The following is a 23425-nucleotide window of genomic DNA, read 5'->3' on the forward strand; positions in this document are numbered from 1 at the left end:
CACTTTACCCACACAAGTCATACCCAGGCTATCATTTTCTCTACGTACCCTGATGGGACGCATGTTCTAGACAATGCCCCTCCTTCACAGTTCTCTCCAACACCTTACACAGTCCTCTACTCAAAAGGCAAAGTTAAGACCTATGCCCTCAGTGGCTCTCCCAAGTGTGAGCCTCACTGGCTCCTTCCATCTGAGGGAAATCCAGCTGAGGTCTACAGAGCAGCCCAGGCCCCTCTAACACTCCAGTCTGACAGGACCTGGAGGCAACTGACTGGTTCCCTGCTAGAAACTGCCTGCTGCATGTTCTCAGCCAGAGCCCCGGCTTGGCTCTTCCCTCCTGTCCTTTCAGACCCTCATCCTGTTCCCAGGCCCCAGAACACATCCGTCTACTATGATACTAAGTCTCTTCTTGTTAGGAAGTCACAGATATTTAATGTCATTTCTGCTCTTGTAGGAAAAAAAAAGCCTATGGAATCAGAAATTTTGATTTTCTACTCATGATTATTTATAGGGAGAAGTGAAAGGGAGTAAACAGCAGCCAGAAACAGAAGCTGTCACACTCCAGCTCTTAGCACGTCAATTTCATGGATTCCAATCCCACCCCACCCATACATACAAACACCAGCGCCTTTCCAGAAACTGTTTTGGGATCCACAGGAGAAGGAGGCCCTATCCTCACAAGTAAAGAAACTTCAAAAGGTAAATTTATGCATTCGAAAAGAGGCTCCAAGATACACTTTGAGCCTATTCTTTTTTTTTTTTTATGGCGCACGGGCTTAGTTGCTCCGTGGCATGTGGAATCTTCCCAGAGCAGGGCTCAAACCCATGTCTCCTGCCTTGGCAGGCGGATTCTTTACCACTGTGCCACCTAGGAAGTCCTCAAGATACACTTTGAAACAAGAGAAGTTATAGTAATCAGGTCAAGTAAATGTGAACAAAGATTAAGAATTTGAAGATACACCTGAAAATAATCATTAATCTCAGTATTGTTTCAAAAGAACAAAGAGGAATATGATGTGGAATCTCTGTGAAAGGTCCATGCTGCAGTTCAAGGAAGTCCAACAGTGAGGATCTTTTGTTAGCTGGGTTTGTAATTCCACGATGGATCATGGAAGGGCTCATTTCAGCATCGCTAGCTCACTCACAAGTCACCACAAGCTGCAAATACACCAAGCCCCACACTCCCCAGCTCCCTCACACGCCTCACTGCACGGGGCACCTTCTAACATACTGTGGTTTACTTACTGCACTCCTGGTTTATGGAGCATCTGTCCCCATCTGAACGGAAGTCCCATAAGGAAGGGATTCACAGCTGTATCCTCAGGCCCCAAAGCAGGGCCTGGCACATAGCAGGCCCTTCATATTTGGTGAAAGAAGGAAGAAATGCCATTTCCCTCTCTTTGCTGTGAGTGCTTTGGGCATTCCTCTGCCTGCAAGACACTTTGACCAACCCCTTCTCTAGTGCCTAGTCATCGCTGTACAGCTAACTAGACTCACCCCCAGGATGGGCAGGGGATAAGGAGAGAGAGCTGGAAGGAAGGGAGATTTGGGGTCATTAGGGTTGGCAGACAGGAAGAAGGAAGGATGAACGGAGAGGGCCCCTACAGCCAGCACTCACCCCTCTGCACCCCCACTGCAACTGGACGGTAATGAGATGCTTCTGCGCCCACTGGCACTTCCGGGCCGGCCAGCCTGAGGCAGAGGCTGCCCGTATTTGCTCTTTGTATTCCTCCAATGGGCTTGACCCAGGGCCTGCCCCTAAATGTCCACTGTCTGGGTGGAGAGTGGATGAAAGCCAGATCCCAGGAGACCACCATTCCTGCCCCATCTCACCCAAATATACCTGATGGTACCAGCAAAGCAATTCAGAATTCAAAGACTGACACTTTATTTTAAGACTTAATTTTTTTGCCATGATTTTCTACCGATTCTTCCGTGATGGTGTCATCTTCTTCCACAGTGATGAGGACCTTCTTGCCCACAAGACTAAAGATTTCTTCAGGAGGGTAGCCTTTGGGCTCACCCACCTTCACAGTGAGCATGTCCAATGTTAGAATGGTGCCTTCTGGAATTTTCACTTTGGCCACCACAGACTTGCCCAGCTGTGGATAAAATTAAGACTCAGTGCCAGCCTCACAGAGATAACCAGCACACGTTGCTTTATCCCCAAGGTCCCTGATCAGTTTTCTCACACAAGGTACCTGCAGAGCAGGGACTCTGTTTTCCCCTTCGGTGCCTAGAACAATATCTCACACACAGCAGGGACTCGGCCAGTGTGGGGTGGGCTCAGAGACTCAGAGGAGGGGCCTTTACAATAAAGGACTCAGGTTATGTAGCCAAAGAGAGCCAGATGCAAATTCCAGGCAGCTGGGTACAAGCCGTGGCTGAATTTCTCTGTGGAGTGGGAAATGTCTGCCTCCACCTGTCAGAGGACTACACAGATTAGTGATAATGACGTATGTTATCTGCCTGGAGCATAGACTGCTCTCGGAAAATAAAAATTAAGATCACGTCGGTCACTGTCCAGTTCAGTATCACATTTTAATCATGGGGAAATGGAGGTCCACAGAGGACAGATAAGCTGGCCAAGGTTGCAAGGAGCCAGGAGGAGAGCCTGGGGTTCCTGACTCCTGGCCTGCTGCTCGAGGGACACAAACCTTATAGCCTCCTTGCTCAGTACAATAGGAATACAGAGGGCTCGCAAGATGGTGAGTATGGAAGGAGGCCTCCTAGGAAGGGGCACACAGGCCAGGCAGGTAAGGGGAACGAAGGAGACCTGAAGCTCACTGTTCAAAAAAGTATCTAGTCTAATACTCTGCATCTTCCAGGTAAGGGCCAAGGAATCAGTTCTGGAATTTATGCCAGGACAACACGTCTGTCGGCATTTGAGGATCAGATTCTGCATCCTGTGGTATCTCACTGTTTGGCCAGGCAGCTGGGAGGCTCAGAGCCAAATTAAGTGCTCAACTACTGTAACCCTCATTCTGGTTTCTGGGCCAATTCTCTCCCCTCTTCCCCTATAAGGTAGTTTGTGTCTTTTTTACTGTTATTTTAATTTCTTGGTGTATGTGCATCTTTAATTTGCGGGCAGCAAGTAGGTCCCACTGGAATGGAAGACAGCACTCCTGCTCAGCATCCTTGAGCAGGCCTGGTATTGGCTCTTTGCTTCGGCCCAGACAGCCGGCAGCATTTAAGGAGTGTCTGCTCTCCTGGCAGCCCCAGGACACCTGGCTGTAGACTCAGAGGCTGAGCCAGGTCTAGCCCATGGCTTCCGGGAAGCCCAGATGGTCAGTGTGCCAGGCAGAGTTCTCTGGCCTCCCCGTCCCCGCTTTCTGAAGGTTAAGGCAACGTTTGCAACATCCCTCACCAACCCCGTGACAGCCCCCGCCGCCATCCATCCAGTGCCTCCAGCGCTTAGGGACGCCTTGACGTAGAACAGGTCCTCCTCCCACGGCTTCGCAGAACCCCTCTGCCTGAATGTTCCTCAAGGATTACCTACTCCACAGGACCCCAGACATGACCTACCTGCCTGCCTTGCAAGGGCCCAGACCCCTCCCCCCACACCTTTACCCGGGGTCTAGGGTGCTGGGGCCACAGGCTTCAGAGACTTAATGGAAAATTGCAATATGATGCCAGGGAACCAGAGAAACAGCTAAAGTTCCTTAAACACCAAGTTCCTCCCACTGCTAATATGAACCCCCCAAAACTCAGAGGCACAGAACGACATCCCTGCATCATCCCACTGGCCTGGGTTCAGGTAAGGCTGGTACCAACTACCTCTCAGGTAAGCCCATGCAGCCCCTCTCAACAGTGGCACCTGGCAGAACAGGAGAACCCACCTTCTCGTTGCAGGCCATCTCACAGGGCAGCAGCTGCTTGGTCGGGGAGCCCAGGGCCCTCTCCACGAGGCGCACGGACCGCACCAGCTCAGCCAGCTCTCCAGGCTCCAATGAGGCCAAGTGGTCACTCCCCTTCCAGGTCTTGTCCAAAGTTATGTGACGCTCCAAGACCTTGGCCCCCAGAGCCACTGCGGCCACAGATATCGCTATGCCTGTTTCATGCCCAGAATACCCTATGGGAATGTCAGGAAAAAGCTTCTGATATTCCTTTAAAATAGAAAAGGGGAGAAAAGAAAAGTTAAATAGTGTGGTGCTTTCCGCATACGCTCCAGAGTCAGGCATATCTGAGTCTGAGGCCCCATTTAGCCACTTACTATCCATGAAGCTCTAGGAAGGCTCCCAGGCTCTCTGAGCCTCTCCTTCCCGGGGATGACAGTACCTGGTGGGAGCTGCTGTGAATGCATGGAGAGCACTCAGCACACTGTAAATGCTCAAAAAATAATGGCTGCTGTTATCAGGAACACATCTGAAGAATGTTTCACACTGTGCAAACCACCAGGAATAATAACAGAACTCTAACCGAATGCCTAAACTCATTCAAAAAGCATCTGTCACATTTAATTAGCCGGAGCTGCTGAAAGCAAGTGTGCTATGTGCACAAACATCACCATCAATAATACATACAGCCCAATCTCAAAACAATCCTGTGGTGGAAATGCTAAATAATTGATTAATTGGTTATCTATAATTTACTGGATGCCACGAAAGACATTCTAAGTCAAGTGAGCCTTGTCAGTGAGGGTGACCAGAAAGCTTAAGTACAGCGGAAAGACCCAGATGGGAGTTACTAAAAGATTAGGATGGCTGAGTGGCAAAGGCCTTGGAACTAGGCTTAAGGGTGTGTGATGGACAAAGAAGTGCGGGCTGCTAGGTCAGAGGACTCACCCAGCTGTGATAGGGGTGGGCTGGGCCCTGGAGGGGGGCGGCAGGGACAGCCTGGCAATTTCACTCTGACCGTGCTCTGCTCTCAAGAGAGAGAACACGAACATAACTTGGGTGGGAATGGAAGGGAAATGAGGACCATGCTTCACAAAGGAAGAAAACTGAGGAAAAATATTTGGCATCACATACAGTAAACTGTTAATTACGGTAATCTCTGTGGGATGGGATTACAGAGGATGTTCACTTTCTATGCTATATATTTCAGGGCTTTTGAGTTTTTTTTTTTAAGTCATGTTTAGGGATTTTCCTGGTGGTCCAGTGGTTAAGAATCTGCCTTCCAATGCAGGGGATGCGGGTTCGATCCCTGGTTGGGGAACTAAGATCCACATGCCACGGGGCAACGAAGCCCACACATTGCAACTATCGAGGCCACATGCTCTAGAGCCCATGCGCCACAACTGGAGAGAAGCCTGCACCTCAACTAAAGAAAACCACATTCCGCAACAAAGAACCTGCAGGCCCCAATGAAGATCCCATGTGCTGCAACTAAGACACGACACAGCCAAATAACTTAATTAACTTTAAAAAATTGATGGGACTGAAAACTGGTACAAAAAATTTTTTAAAAATCATGTTTAAATTTTAAAAATAACATGATTTAGAGATAAGCTAGAAAGGGAGACAACGACAGAACTGGGAGGGACAGAAACTTTAGTTTAAAAGATAGCAGTGTATGTCAATTGTATCTCAATAAAAGTTCTTAAAGAAAACAAAAAAACGACAGCAGTGTCAGGACTTCCCAGGTGGCACAGTGGTTAAGAATCCGCCTGCCAATGCAGGGGACACAGTTTCGATCCCTGCCCCAGGAAGATACCACGTGCCTCGAAGCAACTAAGCCCATGTGCCACAACTATTGAGCCCATGTACTGCAACTACTGAAGCCCACACGCCTAGAGCCCGTGCTCCACAACAAGAGAAGCCACCACAATGAGGAGCCCACACACCACAATGAAGAGTAGCCCCCGCTCACCGCAACTAAAGAAAGCTCATGTGCAGCAATGAAGACCCAACACAGCCAATAAATAAATAAATAAATCTATTATAAAAAAAAAGATAGCTGTGTCATTTCAAAAATGGTTAATTTTTTTTAAGTTAAATATGAAGACTCTCTAGAAAAATGTATAAGAGCTTACATAATCACGGGGGAGAAAACCCCAGAATGTCAAATACTGTACTGAAAGAAAAATACGAATGTGAGTCAAAAATTATCCACACTCTGGCTGTAGAATTTATCTTAATTAACTTTTAGAAAAGACAAATACATCATTTTTTGACATAACCTCCTTGCTTTTCAATACACTTTGTTCATCTGTCAACAAGCTTTCGTATTCCCTCATTAAAAAATGTTTTAGGCTGAGCTGCAAGCCACGAATGCACTGCTGTCTTCACTTTATCAAAAGTGAATCTTCTTCCTCATAGGGCTGCTTTCAGGGGACCAAAGAAGTGAAAGTTCAATGGAGCAAGATCAGGACTTATAGGGAGGATGCTTTAACACCTCAAAAGGAAGTTTCTGCAGTGTCGACAGTGTGGCCAGACGTGTGTGGACATACATACCCTCAGACCACAAAAAAATAAACGATTCACTGCACACTGCTCTTCTTTCATGCAAATCACAGGTGCAGCATCCATTTTTGCTCGCACCACAGTTACAAATGAACTGATGTTAACACGTTCACACCTGCACAGCAGTGACTGGGGAGATAGTAGCCTTGAACGGAAAGCACTGAGAAGATAGTGCAGCCAACAGAAGTTTTAATATAACCAGAGTGCGGATCATTTTTGACTCACCCTTGTATAAAAGGAAAACTGGTTAATTGCAATATCAGGATTATGTGTGTGTGTATACTTAGAATTCCACTACTCTTACTATAATGTTTTTGTACAATAATTACACATCTATATATTTTCAATTAAGTTATGCTTCAGGAGCTACCACGAGGAATTGATAGAGATGGACGGAGACAATGAGACAATTCTACTCTAGCTTTACCACCAGGCTGCTGCGAGATCTTAGGTAAGTAAGTCCTTTTCCTTTTAGGACTGGACCCCACCACCTGTGAACCAATTGAGGTGGAGCAGACAAAATGATGGGAGAGAGAAAGCTCCCTCAAGGCTATCACTGTAACAACTCTGACCCTCAAGGATACTCAGAATCAGAGAGCTGGTAAATAACAGAGCAGGAAACGCCAGACATTTCAAGGTCTCCTACAACTCAATACGAAGGAAAACAGGTGTCTGTACACCAACGTTCATAACAGCATTACTCACAATAGCCAAAAGGTAGAACCATCCCAAATGTCCATCAACAGATGAATGATAAAATGTGGTACATACATACAGTGGAATATTACTCAGCCTTAAAAAGGCATGAAATGCTAACACATGCTACTACATGGGTGAACCTTGAAGACGTTAAGTGAAAGCAGACAGACGCAAAAGGACAAATACTGTATGATTTCATTTCTTTTAGATACCTAAAGTAGTCAAATTCATAGAGACAGAAAATAGAAATGATGGCTGCCAGGGGCTCAGGGAGGGGGAAATGGGCAGTGAGTGTTTAGTGACGATAGAGTTTGACTCTGAGATGATGCAAAAGTTCTGGAGATGGATGGTGGCGATGGTAGCACAACAGTGTGAAAGTGCTTAATACCACTGAAATGGTACACACCAAAAAATGGTGAAGGTGGTAAACCTTAGGCATCGTTTACAGAAACAAACCCACAACTCACTAAGAAAGGAGAGAAGCCAGCAATTCACAGAAGAGGGACGGCTAATGGCCAATGCACACAGGCAGAGAAAATGTATATGGACTATTACGAAGACGCCACCTTAAATTTTATAATGAGAGAAACTAAGATTGGTTTTAAGAAAATTTAATAGATAATCTTTAGAATGTACCTGACTCCTTAACTTAATAGTTGCTTCTAATCTGATTCTCTAACAGCAAGACTGTCAAAGCATGAACAAATTAGGAAGCATGTCAAGGTTGGCTAGAATTTTGGCTGCATCTCCCCCGCAGCCAACGGCCCAATCAGACAAGGGCCCTCCCTTGGGCTCACCAAGATGACGCGCAGGTTGACATCCTCAGGCTGGAGCGGGTACGCACTGGTGCACTGGAGGAAGCAGAAGTTGGGGTTGAGGGGCTTCACAATCTGATAGACTTGCTTCATGGTGTCCATGGACTGCATCCCACTGGAGATCACCATTGGGCGGCCTGAGGGACCCAACACCACACCATCGTCATTTTCTTTTTAGGGGTTCAGACGCTCCCTTAAGCGCACCCCTGCTGTTGTTCTCGTCATTCTACTGAACCCCACAAACATCTCTGAAGCACTGTGCCAACCACAGTTGGGGAACAGAGGTGAGCCTGGTGGGTTCCTGCCCTCAATCATGGGAAAGGTAGACTCCCCTCACCCCCACAACATTATCGTTCAGCAAAGTGAACCAAATTAAGAGGAATTCCACACTGTTTAGAGAAAGATGAGCATCTCATTGGATTAAGAGGTTGCACAGCATGGTAGGGTGAGCACTGCCCCAAATTCAAGAGCGTGAGGCCCAGAGCTGCCACGTCCTAGCTGTGTGGTCTCAGATGCCTCATCTATGAAGTCGGTAGAAAGCATTTTCATCATATAACGTGCTTCAGCCCCAGGACTGTCATGAGGATCAAATGAGATCACTCATGTTGTAAAACCACTTTACAAATCATGATGTGCAGAGGTTGGATATTATAAATCACCTACAGAATACTTCTCAAAGTTGGAGCTTCCTCTAAGAAGTTTTATATATACTGTCATATCCTTCATTTTATATAAATATTTTCTTAGAAATTAAAAATAATTTTAGTTTAAAAATTCTTATAAAAACTTATTTTTAATTTCTTTCCTTTCAAGTCAGCACATGAAAAAGTGGGAGTATATGCTGATTGGAAAATCTGTCTTCAGGAGACTCCTTTAGTGAGTTATTACTAACGGAGTGAAAATACAAAGGTCTGGACTCGGATTGTATGACAAAAATTAAACACTCACCTTTTTTGGCTGTCTTTTCCAAATAAGGGAAGTTGTTAGTGTCCCCAGATCCAACTTTGAAAAATGGAACATTCAGTTCATGCAGAAACTCAACTGCCATCTACAAAAATCAAAGAGGGAGCTCTTTTTCACCACTGTTAAAAATCACTGTCCTCGAGACAGGCGAGGAGCCACATACAAGCAGAAAAACCCCTCCCCTTGTCCAGCAAGAGGGACTCTCTGAACAATTTGAAAGCAGACACAGGTTCGTTTTCAGTCATTTCATTCAAATTCAGACATTCCTTCGTTCATATCCACCCATCCATGTGTCCAACAAACACTGCGTGCTGGTACACACTGGCTACGAGAAGCTGGAAAAGAATCAGACCCCTGGCCAGACCTTCCTTCCCCAGGGGCCTGGGGCCCAGTGAACAAATGAGAAAGGGTCATGACCTAATCTTGACCCAGAAAAGCAGGCACTGAGAAAGTGAATGTCCCTCAGAAGCCTTACCCCTTCCTCACGATCAATGAGAAAAGAGGCCATTTCGATCCTCACCAAAAGTAGAGAAGCTGGAGCACTTGATGACCCAGCCCTGACCCTGATCCACAGCTGGCAGGGCCCATCCAACCCAAGCGCTTTCAGACCTCAAACCATGCTGCCCACAGGAAAAACGAGCCTCCATCACTTTTTTGGACACAACATCACTGTTTGAGGTTACCTCTCTAGGGCTCTTCACCATCCTTATCTGGGATTCATCAACAATACTCAGAAAATTGGCAAGTCAGCAAATGCTTGGATGGAATCAGTGGACCACAAGTTTTAAGTGTAAAATCTCAGTTTGATGTAAAATTACATGAAACCCCAGTAATGAAGAGTTTTCATTATTATTTTTAAAAATTTGAAGTTGAAAGTCAGAAGTAGAGAGAATCAATGTCTTGGAATGTTTCCCAAAATCTAAGTTCTACCTATCTTAAAACTCTGGCTAAGTCTCAGAAGTAAGCTTGGAAGACTTGATTAGCTAGGTCAGTGCTTCTCACTATTTAATTTAAATATTTATTTATTTAATTATTTATTTAGGCTGCCCTGGATCTTAGTTGCAGGATCTTCAGCATGTGGACATCTTAGCTGAAGCATGTGGACTTTATAGTTACAGCATCCAGGCTTCTTTAGTTGCGGCATGTATACAGGATCTAATTCCCCAACCAGGGATCGAACCTGAGCCCCCTCCACTGGGAGCACAGAGTCTTACCCACTGGACCACCAGGGAGGTCCCAGTGCTTCTCACACTTTAATACAGGCACACAAACCTGCCGTGGATCTTGGCCAAAGGAAATGCAAATTCTGATTCTGCTGGTCTAGAGTGGGGCCTGAGAGTCTGCACTTCTTGTAAGTTCCTGGGTAACAGCACTGTTACTGCTCCGTGAATCATACTCTGAGTAGCAAGGAGCAGGGTTACCAGCATGAAAATCCAAAGGGCTTGGGGGTGGTAAAGAATCGTATGAGAAGGTCTTTCTGCCAGCAGATGCTTTATATTAACCCACTATTGCCTGAGCATCCTTTTATCTTCCCAGCAGGTGATGAGCTACTCCAATCACTGGCCTCGCTCAGAGAATCACTTTCCTCATGTGCTGATCCTCTGATAAGGTAGGGGTTAGAGCTCCTAGAGAGATATAGAGAGTGACTAACCAGCCAGTGAGCAGTTCAAAGGCAGATGGCAACCCCTCGGTCTAAGAGAAACCTTTCAGGATGGCCCTCACCATCCAAGCGCCACTCACCTCCAAGGTGCTAAGCCACCGCTGCCTCCTCCCTTCTGCTTTATGTCTTCCTTGTCTCTATCGTCCCTTCCACAGCTTTCTATGTCAATCTTTCTGCGTATGTGTCTCTCATACTGTTAATCACCCCTAAGATGGAACTGAAAAGCATGTGTTTTTAATACATTTATTGAACAAAGTCTAACGTTCCCACCCTTCTCCCTTTATCTGGCAGATAAAGAGAGTATCTTTTTAAGAGGAAAAACCCTATGCTAAGTTTTCATCTTTATAATGCTCCACTGGTGAGAGCATGGCTCATTATGAAAAAAGTCCCCAAGGGCATAAAGAGATGGATAAGCCCACTCAGGAGAGGTGCAGAGCACAGAGGAGCAAGGAGGAGCCAAATGCAGAAAAAAAGCTTACCTACGCTGATTGTAAAATCTGCCTGTGAAGAAAAGGGCAAATTCCCTATTTTGCAGCCCTCCTGGGGAGCCAGCCCCACCTAGTGGCCATTTAGAAAACTGCCAACTGGGATTAATCTCCCCAAAGGGTGCTGACTTCAGTAGCAACCTGGAAGATGCTGGCCTTCCATCCTTAGGCAATATCACTGCGCCCAGGGCCCCTCAGGCTGCGTCAGTGCCGGTAACTGCATTCTCCCTCTGGACTCCCTGGCTTCCTCTAGCCCTGCGCACACTGCTCACTGTCCCCGTTCCATCTAGGGGTACAATGCAGCCAGGCGGCCTCACGACTCCCCCTCCCTTCTACCCCACATCACAAAGGCTTTCTGAGTCTGTCCGAAAGGAACTCAACAGAGTAGGACCCTCCCTGGGCATCCAACTGGGTTAAACACACAGAAAAATGTCCCACAAGCAAACAGGTTTGGGTGAAACGCTGTGCTGCCAGACTCCCCCTTAGAGGGTCCCAGTAAATACACTTGTCCAGCTATTTTACCCCAGTGTTTCCCACACTTATTCAACTCAGAACCCTTGTTTATTTGGGGAAGGGGCTTTGATTCCAAAGTAATGGATTAATGAGGAACCCACTTCCCACAATGTGTGCCCACAGAACCCCCTTTCCACATCATGTGCCATGAGAAATTTGGGGTCCCGCTGATCGAAGCAGTAACAGAAAAGACAGGAGTGGAGCTGGGATTTTTCTAAAGCTGCTTGCACTTCCCTCGGTTTCTGGATCTGTGGTAATGAGCTGGGGGGAACAGGGGGTGCTGGAGTGAGGAAATGATGGGGTGTCGCACAGAGCCAAAAAGGTTGGGCCTGCCCTCAGCCCGGTGGCCCTGTCAGAGTGCACCACGACGTAGGCAGGGGGTGCTCTGTGGCAGGGGCGGTGGAGGAAAGAGGTCACCGTGGAGGCAGGCCCTGGGAGGGAAGGACAGCCCTGCTGAAATGGTCCTCCAGAGGCCATCTCTACATCACAGCCCCCGTTTGCTTTCTCAACAGAATTCTCCATTTAAACCAAAGGCACTCTGCTTGTTTCAGCCAAGTTCCACATGCCTCTGTGCAGCTTTTGACCAGGTGCCCTGATCGTTTTCTTGGTCTTCATAAAGTTCCACCATGCTTTAACCTTTCCTCAGCACACAAAGAACACCCTTAGGACAGCACACCGAATGGAGAAAATCGGCACTCAATAAATGCCTACTGTCCATGAGGAAGTTAGGGTAGGTAAATATTCAGAGCTACTTGCCAGGTAAACACGGAACAAGGGACCAACCCACCTCCAACAGCTGGGTAGACAGGACTTTCTGGTTCAGCCAAGGGACCTGGCCATCAAAGCAAATTAACTCTTGCAAAGGCTCTTAAGAATGTATTTCCCCTCTGCCTGTGCCCAGGTCAGTCAGGAGACCTGTGGGGAACAAATGGCATTCCTAGGACAAAGGAGCCTCCCTGCCCTATTAGTGTGAAGCAGAGAAAAGAGTTCCAAGCTACAGAACAGCTGTCATTCAGTGGGTGCAAATCTTGTGCCCCCAGGCTTATCTCACTTGGTCCTCACTGCAGCCTGTGGTTTGGGCATCTTGATTACCCCATTTTTATAGATGGGACACCTGTGGCTCAAAGAGATTACATGACCAGCCCAAGCCCACAGAGCAAGTGTCAGGACCAGGACCTGAACTCAGAGTGTGACTGCACAGCATGTGTTATACACCAAACAGAAGTGCTTCCTGGGAAACCAAGAGGGTACCCGCGAAGAGGCAGCCCCAGCAGCCAACACCCAGCCAGGCTCCTCTCCTCCCGCCTGCTCCCGATTCCCACCTCGAAGCCACCTGGGAGTGAACGGCCTAAAGAAGTGACTTCCTAGGCAGCCTCACTCACAGATGCAAGGAGATGCACCCCCCTCAGCGTCCACATCTGGGAGCTCCGGTGCCTGGAAACACAGAATGAACAGGAGAGTCCTCATTTCAGGTCCAAGTCATCTTGACACTGTCTCTGATTCTATGCTGACTTGGGACAACAGAGCAGGGAGAGCCTTTGCACGGCAGCTTGTTCACACACAAGGAAATGGAGGCCCAGAGCAGGTAAGGGACTCGCCAAGCTCACCCTGAGCTGAACTCAGAGCAGAGCAGGGCAAGGACCTGGACGTCCTGACCCTCAGCCCAGGCTGTTTCCTCAACCGTAACCAATGTCGCTGAGTGCCAGCTGTGTGCTGCGCTTTACACAGGCAATCACATTTAATCCTCACAGCCACCCTACAAGATGGGTTCAGCTGAAGAAACAGAAGCACAAAGAAGGTAGATAACCTCCACCTGGACTCACCAGGAATGACAGGCAAAACCATATTCAAACCCAAAATGTGACCCTGGAGTCCGTGCACGTAACCACGGGCCCATCCAGCCGGAGTCTGTGCTAGAGAGCACTCTTATTACTGAGGACCCTACAGAGCTTCTGTTTACGCAGGTTCTACCCGTTCATATTTACTGAATTAAAATATAAGAACTGAGGATTTTTTTTTTAGATTTTAAACTTATTTTGAGATAATTTTAGCTTCACATGCAGCTGTAAGAAATAATAGTTATGTACCCTTTATGCAGTTCCCCCCAATGGTAACATCTTGCAGAACTACAGTGTAATATCACCACCAGGAGGGTAACATTGATACAGTCCACTGATCTCCTTCAGATTTCACCATTTTCACATGTACCCACCTGAGTGTGCACATATTTAATTCTCTGCAGTTTTACCACGTGCCAGGACTCACACGACCACCACCACAGTCCAATACGGAGTTATGCCACCACTACAAGGCTCCCTTCATGTTACCCCTCTATAGTCACATCAACCTCCATCCCGTCCCCTCCCTAACCCCTGACAACCACTAATCTGCTCTCCAGCTCTATAATTCTGTTATTCTGAGAATGTTATAAGCAGAACCACACAGTACGCAACCTTCTGAGAATGGCTTTTTCACTCAGCACAATATCCCTGAGATCCATCCAAGCTGTTGCATCTATCAGTTTTCACTCCTTTTAATTGCTGAGTAGTATTCTGTGGTGTGGCTACACTACAGTTTATTTAATGATTCACCCCCTAAAGAAAGTTTGGGTTCTAGTGTGGGGCTATCAGGAATAAAGTTGCTACGGACACCCATACACAGATTTTTGGGTGAACATAGGTTTTCATTTCTTTGGGGATAAATTACCAAATGACAACTGGTGGGTCACATCATGAGCACATGTCTAGCTTTATAAGAAACTACCAGTACACTTCAAGTGGGAGAATTGTATGGTACGTAAAGTATATCTAGATAAAGCTGTTTTTAAAAAACAAAGAATTTTTTAAAATTTGAGACAATTTTAATTTAATTTTTTTTTAATCCTAGAATGACTATACCATTCTACATTCCCACTAACAATGCACGAGAGATCCATTTTCTCTTCATCTTTGCCACAATTTGGTGTTATCATCACTTTTTATTTTAGCTGTTAGCCACACTGAGAGTTGTGTGTTGGCATCACATTGTGGTTTAAAACTGAGAAATGTTTACATTACAAGAATAAACATAAAAGCATAAAAGAAAAAACTAAAAAATTGGGCATCATCGAATTAAAGATGTTTGTGCTTCAAAGGACACCATCAAGAAAGTGAAAAGATAACTAATAGAATGGGAAAATTTTTTGTAAATTATGTATCTGATTAGGGACTTGTATCAGGAATATGCAAAGATAAATAACCCAATTTAAAAATTGGCAAAGGGAAGGCAGAAACAGAGACACAGATGTAGAGAACAAACATGAGGTGGGGGTTGGGGTGGGATGGACTGGGAGATTGGGATTGCCATACACCCAATCTCCCACAGTAATACATTACTAATAAGGAAAAAAATCAAGTTGTACACTTTAAATATATGCAGTTTATTGTATGTCAATTATATCTCAATAAAAGTTCTTTAAAAAAAAATTGGCAACAGGAACTTCCTTGGTGGTCCAGTGGTTGACTCTGCACTCTCAATTCAGGGGGCCTGGGTTTGATCCCTGGTTGGGGAATTAAGATTCCACATGCCACAACTAAGCCCACACGCCACAACTACTGAGCCCGAGTGCTCTAGAGCCTGCATGCTGCAACTAGAAAGCCTGCATGCTGCAACTAGAGAGCCTGCGCACCACAACTACTGAGCCTGCACACCACAACTAGAGAGGCTGTGTGCAACGACTAGAGAGGCCTGCATGCTGCAATGAAGACCCAGCGCAGCCAAAAAAAAATGATAAAAAGATTTTAAAATAAAAATTGACAAAGGATCTGAAGAGACATTCCTCCAAAGAAGATACACAAATAGCCAATAAGCATATGAAACAATGCTCAACATCAGTAGCCATCAGATAATGCAAATCAAAACCACATTAAGATACCATTTCACACTCACTAGAATGTCTAGAACGAGAAAGACATATAATAACAAATGTTGGTGAAGATGTGGAGAAATTGGAACCCTCATACATTGCCAGTAGGAATGTAAAATGGTGCAGCCACTTTGAAAAACAGTCTGGCAGTTTCTCAAAAAAATTAAACATGAGTTACCACACATATACTCAAGAGAAATGAAACCTGTACATGAATGTTTGTAATAGCAATACTCATACTAGTCATACTAGCCAAAAAGTGGAAACAATCCAAATGTCGATCAACCGATATAAATAAAATGTAGTATATCCATAAAATTGAATGTTCTTTAGCAATAAAAAGGAATGAAATACTGACACATGCTACCATATGGATGAACCCTGAAAAAATAATGCCAAGTGAAAGAAGCCAGACACAAAGGACCACATATTGTCTGATTCTATTTGTATGCAGTGTCCAAAACAAGCAAATCTATAGAGATGGACAGTAGATTAGAGGTTGCCCAGGGCTGGGAGAATTGAGGGAACTGAGGAATGACTGCTAATGGGTATAGTTCTTCCTTTTGAGGCGATAAAAATGTTCTAAAATTGACTGTGGTGATGGGCACACAACTCTGTGAATACACTAAAAACCATTGCGTTGTACAATTTAATTGAGTGAACTGTATAGTTATGTCAATAAAGCTGTTCTTTAAACACTGGGACACCAAAAATTTCGTTTGATTCACTTTATTGAGATAATCACTTTCTTGAGGTGGTCTGGAACTGAACCCGCAATACCTTCGAGGTCTGCCTCAATGCTTATTCCAAAGACAGTACTAGGGATCCAAAATACCTTTGTACACTTCCTTGGAAATTCTCTCCAGAGCCTGTTTACGGGCCCTTCAAAACCAAATCTGCCTCATTACTGACTCGTCAAGTCACTGAGACCAAAAGTTTCACCCAGGAATTGTAAGCCTATTCACAATTGGCACAAGATCAGTAGTTTCCTGAACCCAAACCAGCCCTCCCTAAGGACGAAGATTTAGCTGCCCCTGAGTGAACACGTCCTACAGGCAGTTACCAAAGAGCAATCTCAAAAGGTTCTGCACACACAGTACGCGAAACAAGCACGGAATGAAAACTGTCATCTCTCGGGCATGACCTTCTTCCTATCAAGGTATTTCCTACACACAGACGATGAACAACACTGTGCCAGCACCTGGGTTCATGGTGGTGCCCATGCTCTGCAGGTCAAGCCCACCTGCTGGGTGTTTTTAATCCACCCCCTCGCCCTTTACCTGTGAGGAGACAGGGCTGAGAGATGCAAGAAGAGTGTGGTCAGGAGGGCAGGCTCTGGAGTCGCCCGGGCTGGAATCAGCCTCTGCTGATCAACAGCTACTGACAACGAACCCGCTCTGTGTCCTCGGGTCCTCATCTGTGAAGTGGGAATAATAACTGTCCTATCTCAAGGGGTTGTTAAGAGGAGTAGATGAGCTGATGCATTTAAAATACCTAGCACAGGGGCTTCCCTGGTGGCGCAGGGGTTAAGAATCCATCTGCCAATGCAGGGAACACGGCTTTGAGCCCTGGTCCAGGAAGATCCCACATGCCGCAGCAGTCGTTGGAACTAAGCCCAACTACTGAGCCTGTGCTCTAGAGCCTGCGAGCCACAACTACTGAGCCCACACACCACAACTACTGCAGCCCATGTGCCTAGAGCCCATGCTTCACAATAAGAGAAGCCACCGCAATGAGAAGCCTGAGTGCCACAACGAAGAGTAGCCCCCACTTACTGCAACCAGAGAAAGCCTGTGAACAGCAACAATGACCCAACGCAGCCAGAATAAATTACATTCAACTTTAAAATTAAAAATTAAAAAATTAAATACTTAGCACAGAAACTGGCAGATCATAAACACTCAAGAAACATTAAAGATTCTTACTCTTAATCACTCAGCTAGTTAATGGCAAAGCCAGAAACAACACCCAAGTTTTTCGGATGCCAAGGCCCACATTCTTTCTTGCCTAACCTTTTTTGATTTACAGATCCTTTAAGGATCTGATAAAAGCCACCAACCCTCTCTTTTGTTTGGCTTATTTATTTACTTATTCATTCAACAAATATCTCCTGAGCACCTACTATGTGCCAGGCACTGGGGATGCTGTGGGGCTAACAGCCTGGTGGAAAGGAGCAATAGCTGGCAGTCATTATAGAAGCCAAGAGAACACAGCAGAATGAGGGGCCTGAACCAAGCAGGGGCACAGGAAGAATTTCCTGAGGAGGTACTATTTAAGATGCGATCAGAAAAATGCCCAGCAATCGCTTTAGGTAGGTTTTCCTAAAAATCTGTCCCCTTGTCCCCAGGGCAACTCTTAGGCCCAAAGCCTCTCCAGCCACCAACACTGAGAGTGGTGAAGAGCAGGGGGGAAGCCCAAAGGCTCTGCTGAGCTCTGGGAAGCCACATACACCTGGACCGATGCCCAGGTGGCAGCTGAGGGACCGCAGAAAGCACACTGCACTAGGCGTCAGATCTGCCCTCAAGACCCACTTCCCAGCTGTGCGACACTGTACAAACTTTCTGGCCCCTCTGAGTCTCCATTTTCTCATCTGCAAAATGGGGCATAGTAGGGATAAAATATTATTACTGTAAGTGGGCTACAGAACCAAAGCCTGGACTTGTCAAGTTTCTCAGACACCTAGGTTCTTTGCTTCACCCCCCTTTTTAAAATTACAAATGGTTTAGGCTAGAGTTATGTTTCTTTTGACTCAATTTACAGACATATTTTAGGGTTGGAACAGTGACACAAAAGATCAGAGGCCTAGAGAAGGAACTGGTTGCTTCAAATATTCTAGTTGACTAAAAGAATCCCAAGTGGTTCAAGAGCCTTTAAAATGTTATGCTTCATCTAATGATCCATTTCTGCAAGGCCATCCTAAGGAAACAACTCAAAACACTGAAAGGAAATGGTCATTTCAGCATTATTTATAAGCACAAAAAAACTGAAAGCAACCACATGTCCCAACATAAAGAAAAGGTTACATACATTATAAATCTTTAAAAGAAACATTACACTGCCATTAATAACTTTCAGCACAAGATATGGAGAGTTACATGTCTATTACATCTCAATAAGCTCAAGGGAAAAAACCAAGATATGGGTAAAAGCTGTGGTATAATGTTAACGGGCAAAAGAATGCCCGGAACTAAACATTCACAAATATAACAACCAGGCAATAAAATATGAGTAGAAAACAACTTCAGGAGGAAATATATAAAAAGAGCTGCCATATAGAGATTATGGGTCAGTTTTTCCTCCCTTTTTTCTTTTTCTAAACTTTCTGTGATATTATTTTTATAGTTAATTTTTTTATTTTTTATATCTTCGAAAAAAAAAGCACATAAAGGAGTCTTGAGGCAGGTCACAGAGCAGATGGGACCCGAGAACTGGCACCAGCTGGACTCTTCCAGGATGTCCGCGTGGCCGTGCTGTGTGCCACTCCCTTCTGGATGATGCAACGCTGCCCCGGCCAGATCAGCCGCGGCCACTCAGCAAGGGGAGGACTCCTGTCAGAACTGAGGTCTCCTGACTCCAAGGCCAGGCCACTTTCCACTGGCCCAATGAGGGGTCTCCCACAGGTTTGAGGGACTCTGAAGTTCCAGGGTGGCTGCCCCCCTACTCCCAGAGACAGCCTGCTTTGGAAACTATGGTCCTCTGTGTCACTGGGCCTCTGATCCCCCGGCCTCCTGTTTAGTTGGGCACTTACCTGGTTCATGCTATGGGGAACTCTAGGTCCAGAAAGCACAAAAAAGTCTAACATGAGCAAGGGCTGGAGCTGACTCTACGCCAAAAGCCACCAGGCCACCTGTCATCCCCTCGGTCTGCTAAAATGGCAAACGACAGCGAGGCAGAGGGCTCACCTCATCCATGCCAGAGGCGGTGAAGAAGATGCCAACCTCCTCGGCATATTTCTGCAGCTCCTTGTACTGGGCGTGGCTGAATTCCAGGTGGCGTTTGTGCTCCCCATATGTCTTCCCCCAGGAATGCTTCGAAGTATACGGCCTCTCCAAGGCTTTCCGATTAAACTTATACTCCAACTCACTCTTCTGGAACTTGGCACAATCAGCCCCACACTCCTGCAACACACATTAGGGTTCCTTTAAAGACCGGTCACAGATTCTCAGAAAGAGGAGACATGTTGGGGCAACTGCTATTAAATGATTATCTTTAAAAACAATGTCAATTGACAAAGGCATTAAGAACTCCCAAAGAGAAACGGGAAGAGCAAGGAAGTCTCAAAGGATGGGGGTTCTCCTCTATTTTTCCCTCTTAAAATGTAAAAAAAAAAAGCGGGGGGGGGGCTGCTTTGTTTTGCATTATAATATTAAAAATAATTAATCAAGGAGTCAAGATTTTAAGTTGTGTAACTCAGCAGAGGATATGAGCACTGGACCAGAATTTAGGGGAAAAAGTCAGAATCTGGCTTAACTCTGACTCTCCTGGATAAGTCACTTCCTATCTCTGGACTCAGATTCTCCATCTATACAAATGGCCATTTGGACTAGCTCTAGGACCTGTAACTTTCTGAGGAGCCCCTGATAGGGGTGGGAACAAAGGAACAACTATGCTTTTAGCCGTTCTGCACACGTGCTTTTCTGCACAGCATCTTGTTTGAACAAGAGGTTCTGGGGCAAAAGCAAGCAAACAAACTTAGAAATGTCCCAGCTTTACTGAATGGAAGTTATAATATAAAAGCTGGATTGTCTGATTATAAAAGCTATAAGTTTATTGCCAGTCAGCCTCCAATCTCTCAAAATTGCTTTTTAAAACCACTCAATAGAAAGATTAAGGAAAACTCTCTAAAGTCTCAGCTTTTTGACATTTCTGTAGACACAGAGGTCTTCACACTGCTAGAAACCTCAGCTCCAGAAATGTCTGTGCTAAGAGTGCTGCTTCCACTCCTGGAAAAATCACAAGATGGCACGGTCAGGACCTGATGCTAGAAAGAAGTTCAGAGAAAATTAGCCCTGAAAGTGACCTTGGGCAACAGAGTTCTCATTGTTTAGATGACGATCTCAAGGCCTAAAGTGACCCGACCAAAGCTGCACAGTGAGTGTCTGGCAGAGCCGGCCAGAGGGCTTTCCTGAAGGCTGCAGAATGTGGTCTTCACAGAGCACTGCTTCCCTCCCTTTGCTTCTCACCTCTGTCTGAAGAAGTAGACTTACCCTCGAGAAGTTAAAAAGCTTGTCTCCATCTAGGCAAACCTTCCTTTTACAGGAAGTAGTAAAGTGAAATGACATAAAATAGCACAAAGTACTAATGATAAGAGATCAGATAAAGTTTGACTACATTCCACATGACAGCAGTTGTATGGGGAGGACAGCAGATTCCTCCTTTTCTTTTCTCAGCTTCTTTCCTAAATATGATAAATTTCTTTATCTGTTCAATGCTATGGTCAAGTCTAGGTTCAGAAAACACAACAATTGTCCCTGTTTTACCATTAATGCTGATGGTTTCTTTGTTCAAGCTTTTATTGCTCCTCTATTGGCAAAAAACAAGCTACAGAATGAGCCAAGGTGTGACGCACCCTTTGCATCAAAATTTGAAAGTTAAAAGTATATTCAATTAGCAAATCTCTAATTATAATACATTTGTATCTTATACACATTATATAATTATAATAACATTTTGTTGTAATAAAGATAAAAATAACTGGGTGAACAAAGAAAAGAATAAAGGATGTCACTTATCATCCAATTATACAAAGGCTTAAGTTGCAACCCACTGCAGCTGCTCACAGAGAGTGAGCCCTGAGAGGAACTCAGGATAGAAAAAGCAGGATGAGGGATTCTGTGCTTTAGCTAAAAAGTCCCCAGACAGTTAAAATGCATATCTAAGGAAAAATTTTAATGACCCCAGATTCTTGCATCTTCTCATACATAGAAAAGCACTAAAATCATTAACTCGAGATATCTGTCCTTTGTAATTAGCAGTACTTTTTTACCAAGATGCATGCTTGATTACATGTATTTCCTAGCCAAAAAATCCAAAGCAAAGCTCTGAAATCCATGAATTACTAGCTGTGGGCCCTCGGACAAGTCACTGATCTCTGAGCTGTTAAAATAAAACCAACAGCACCTACCCCACTGTGTTGTTGTAGGAATTAAAGCACTTGGCCCAGTAAGCACTCAAAAATGTTAGCAATTGTTACTATTTGAAAGTATTTTTATTTTATTTTTTAGATTCAGTAAGTGATAACATAGAGTTTTTGTTTTTCCCTGACTTATTTCACTGAGCATAATATCCTCCAGGTCTACCCACATTGTTATAAATGGCAGAATTTCATTCATTTTTATGGCTGAATAATATTCCATTGTGTATACACACCACATCTTCTTCATCCATTCGTCTGTTAACAGAGGCTTAGGTTGCAAACAGACTTACAGACCTAGAGAACAAACTAATGGTTACCAGTGGGGAGAAGAAAGGGGGAGGGGCGAGATAGGGGTGGGAGATTACGAAGAATCACCTACTACGTATAAAATAAGCAAGCAACAAGGATATATTGTACAGCACAGGGAAATATAGCCATTATTTTGCTGTAACTTTAAATGGAGTATAATCTATAAAAATACTGAATCACCGTTGTACACCTGAAACTAATGTTACTGCAAATCCATTATACTTCAATTAAAAAAATTAAAAAATAAAATTATCTTTACGATTCAGTAGGATTCCAAAAAAGCAAAGTTAGTCCTGAAGAAGTAAGAGAAAACCTAATCGCGAATTACTGAATGAACATCACTAACTGAAGGGAAGTGAAAGGAAAAAAGATGGCGTGAGCTACCTCTAAACCAAGGAATCACAGCACAGGCCTTATGGTGGGGGCTGGGGTCACAATGAAGAACATGACAGGCCTCCCCTTCAGAGGGCTGGCAGCCTAACAGAGACAGAAGTTTAAACAGACAGTGATAATGCAATACGATGGGAACAATTACAGGAGTTCAGCTTCGCGGGGAAGGACTGGAGAAAGCACCCAAGAGAAGTGGCAGCATGAATGTTCATTTACATCATATCACTAATAACAGACATGTATTGAGTCCTCTTTGCCAAGTACTGAACTAAGAGCTTTACGTGAGAGTTATCGTACTTGATCCTCAACTCTATGAAGAAAGTACAAGGAATGGGAGGTGAGAGAGACAACAGCAACATTCAGGAACTTCCTGGAAGTAATTCACTGTCGCTGGAAGAGGTCAGAGATAAAAAATGGTGGGCAGGAATGGGCCAGGTCATTAAGGTCTTGAAGGCTTTGTTAGAGGGTTTCGACAACTACCCGCGGGCAGTGGGAAGCCACTGAAGGTGGCAGGCGGCTAATCAAATCTGTGTTTCGGACAGATCATTCTGCCACCAGAAAGGGGCGAGAGAGATCGGGTTAGGGGGCAAATGCAGTCATGCAAACAAATCAGGACGGTGGCGGAGGGCTGAAGAAGAGGACTCGAAACAGCTGGAAGCGATCCGGCGAGCGGGACTGCAGGCCGGAAGCAGGGCCCCGAGAGGCTGCAGGAGGAGGGTCCCGGCTCCGCGCAGCACCGCCCCATCCCTGCCCAGGCAGGTCTTCCACAGGCCCCGCCCCCCACTCGGCGCCCGGGTCCTCGAGCCGGTCCCCTCACCTTGGCCATGCGGATCATGCGCTTGGCCACGTCCAGGTCGCCCTGGTGGTTCTGGCCTATCTCGGCAATGATGAAGCATGGGTGCTGCCCGCCCACCCAGCGCCCGGGACACAGCTCCAGCTCCAGCGGCATCGCAGCGGCTCGTCCGGGTCCCGCTGCCGCCGCACCACCCGTCCGGGTCCCGCTGCGGCCGCCTGGGTCGGTTCGGTCAGCAGCCCGGCGGGGCCCACACACCCGCCCAGCCACGTCAGCCCGCGGGTGCCGCTCAGCCAATCCGCTAGCGCCGCCTTCCTCCCGACAGCCAATCAGGCCAGGGGGCGGAGCCCCCCT

General features: G+C 45.7%; 1 protein-coding gene across 1 annotated transcript; it reads right to left on the minus strand.

Annotated features, from left to right (window-relative positions):
• Nucleotides 1–1871: 1871 nt before the first annotated feature.
• On the minus strand, nt 1872–23344 carry NANS (N-acetylneuraminate synthase). The gene is made up of 6 exons (XM_057724969.1): nt 23096–23344; nt 19346–19561; nt 8867–8966; nt 7901–8055; nt 3840–4106; nt 1872–2102 (listed from the first exon to the last, which is right to left on the minus strand). Exons 1-6 carry the CDS (start codon nt 23225–23227, stop codon nt 1893–1895), a joined length of 1080 nt encoding a protein of 359 aa, XP_057580952.1. The 5' UTR covers nt 23228–23344; the 3' UTR covers nt 1872–1892.
• Between the last annotated feature and the right edge of the window lie 81 nt (nt 23345–23425).

This window comes from Hippopotamus amphibius, chromosome 2 (assembly GCF_030028045.1).
Source record: "Hippopotamus amphibius kiboko isolate mHipAmp2 chromosome 2, mHipAmp2.hap2, whole genome shotgun sequence".
Classification (NCBI taxonomy): Eukaryota; Metazoa; Chordata; class Mammalia; order Artiodactyla; family Hippopotamidae; genus Hippopotamus; species Hippopotamus amphibius.

Coding starts and splice junctions, on each gene's coding strand:
- NANS (XM_057724969.1), bottom strand. CDS start 23,227: ATGCCGCTGGAGCTGGAGCTGTGTCCCGGGCGCTGGGTGGGCGGGCAG. Junction 8,967..19,345: donor CCGCCTCTGGCATGGATGAG/GTGAGCCCTCTG, acceptor TGATTTTTGTAG/ATGGCAGTTGAGTTTCTGCA. Junction 8,056..8,866: donor GGAAAAGACAGCCAAAAAAG/GTGAGTGTTTAA, acceptor TGGGTCCCTCAG/GCCGCCCAATGGTGATCTCC.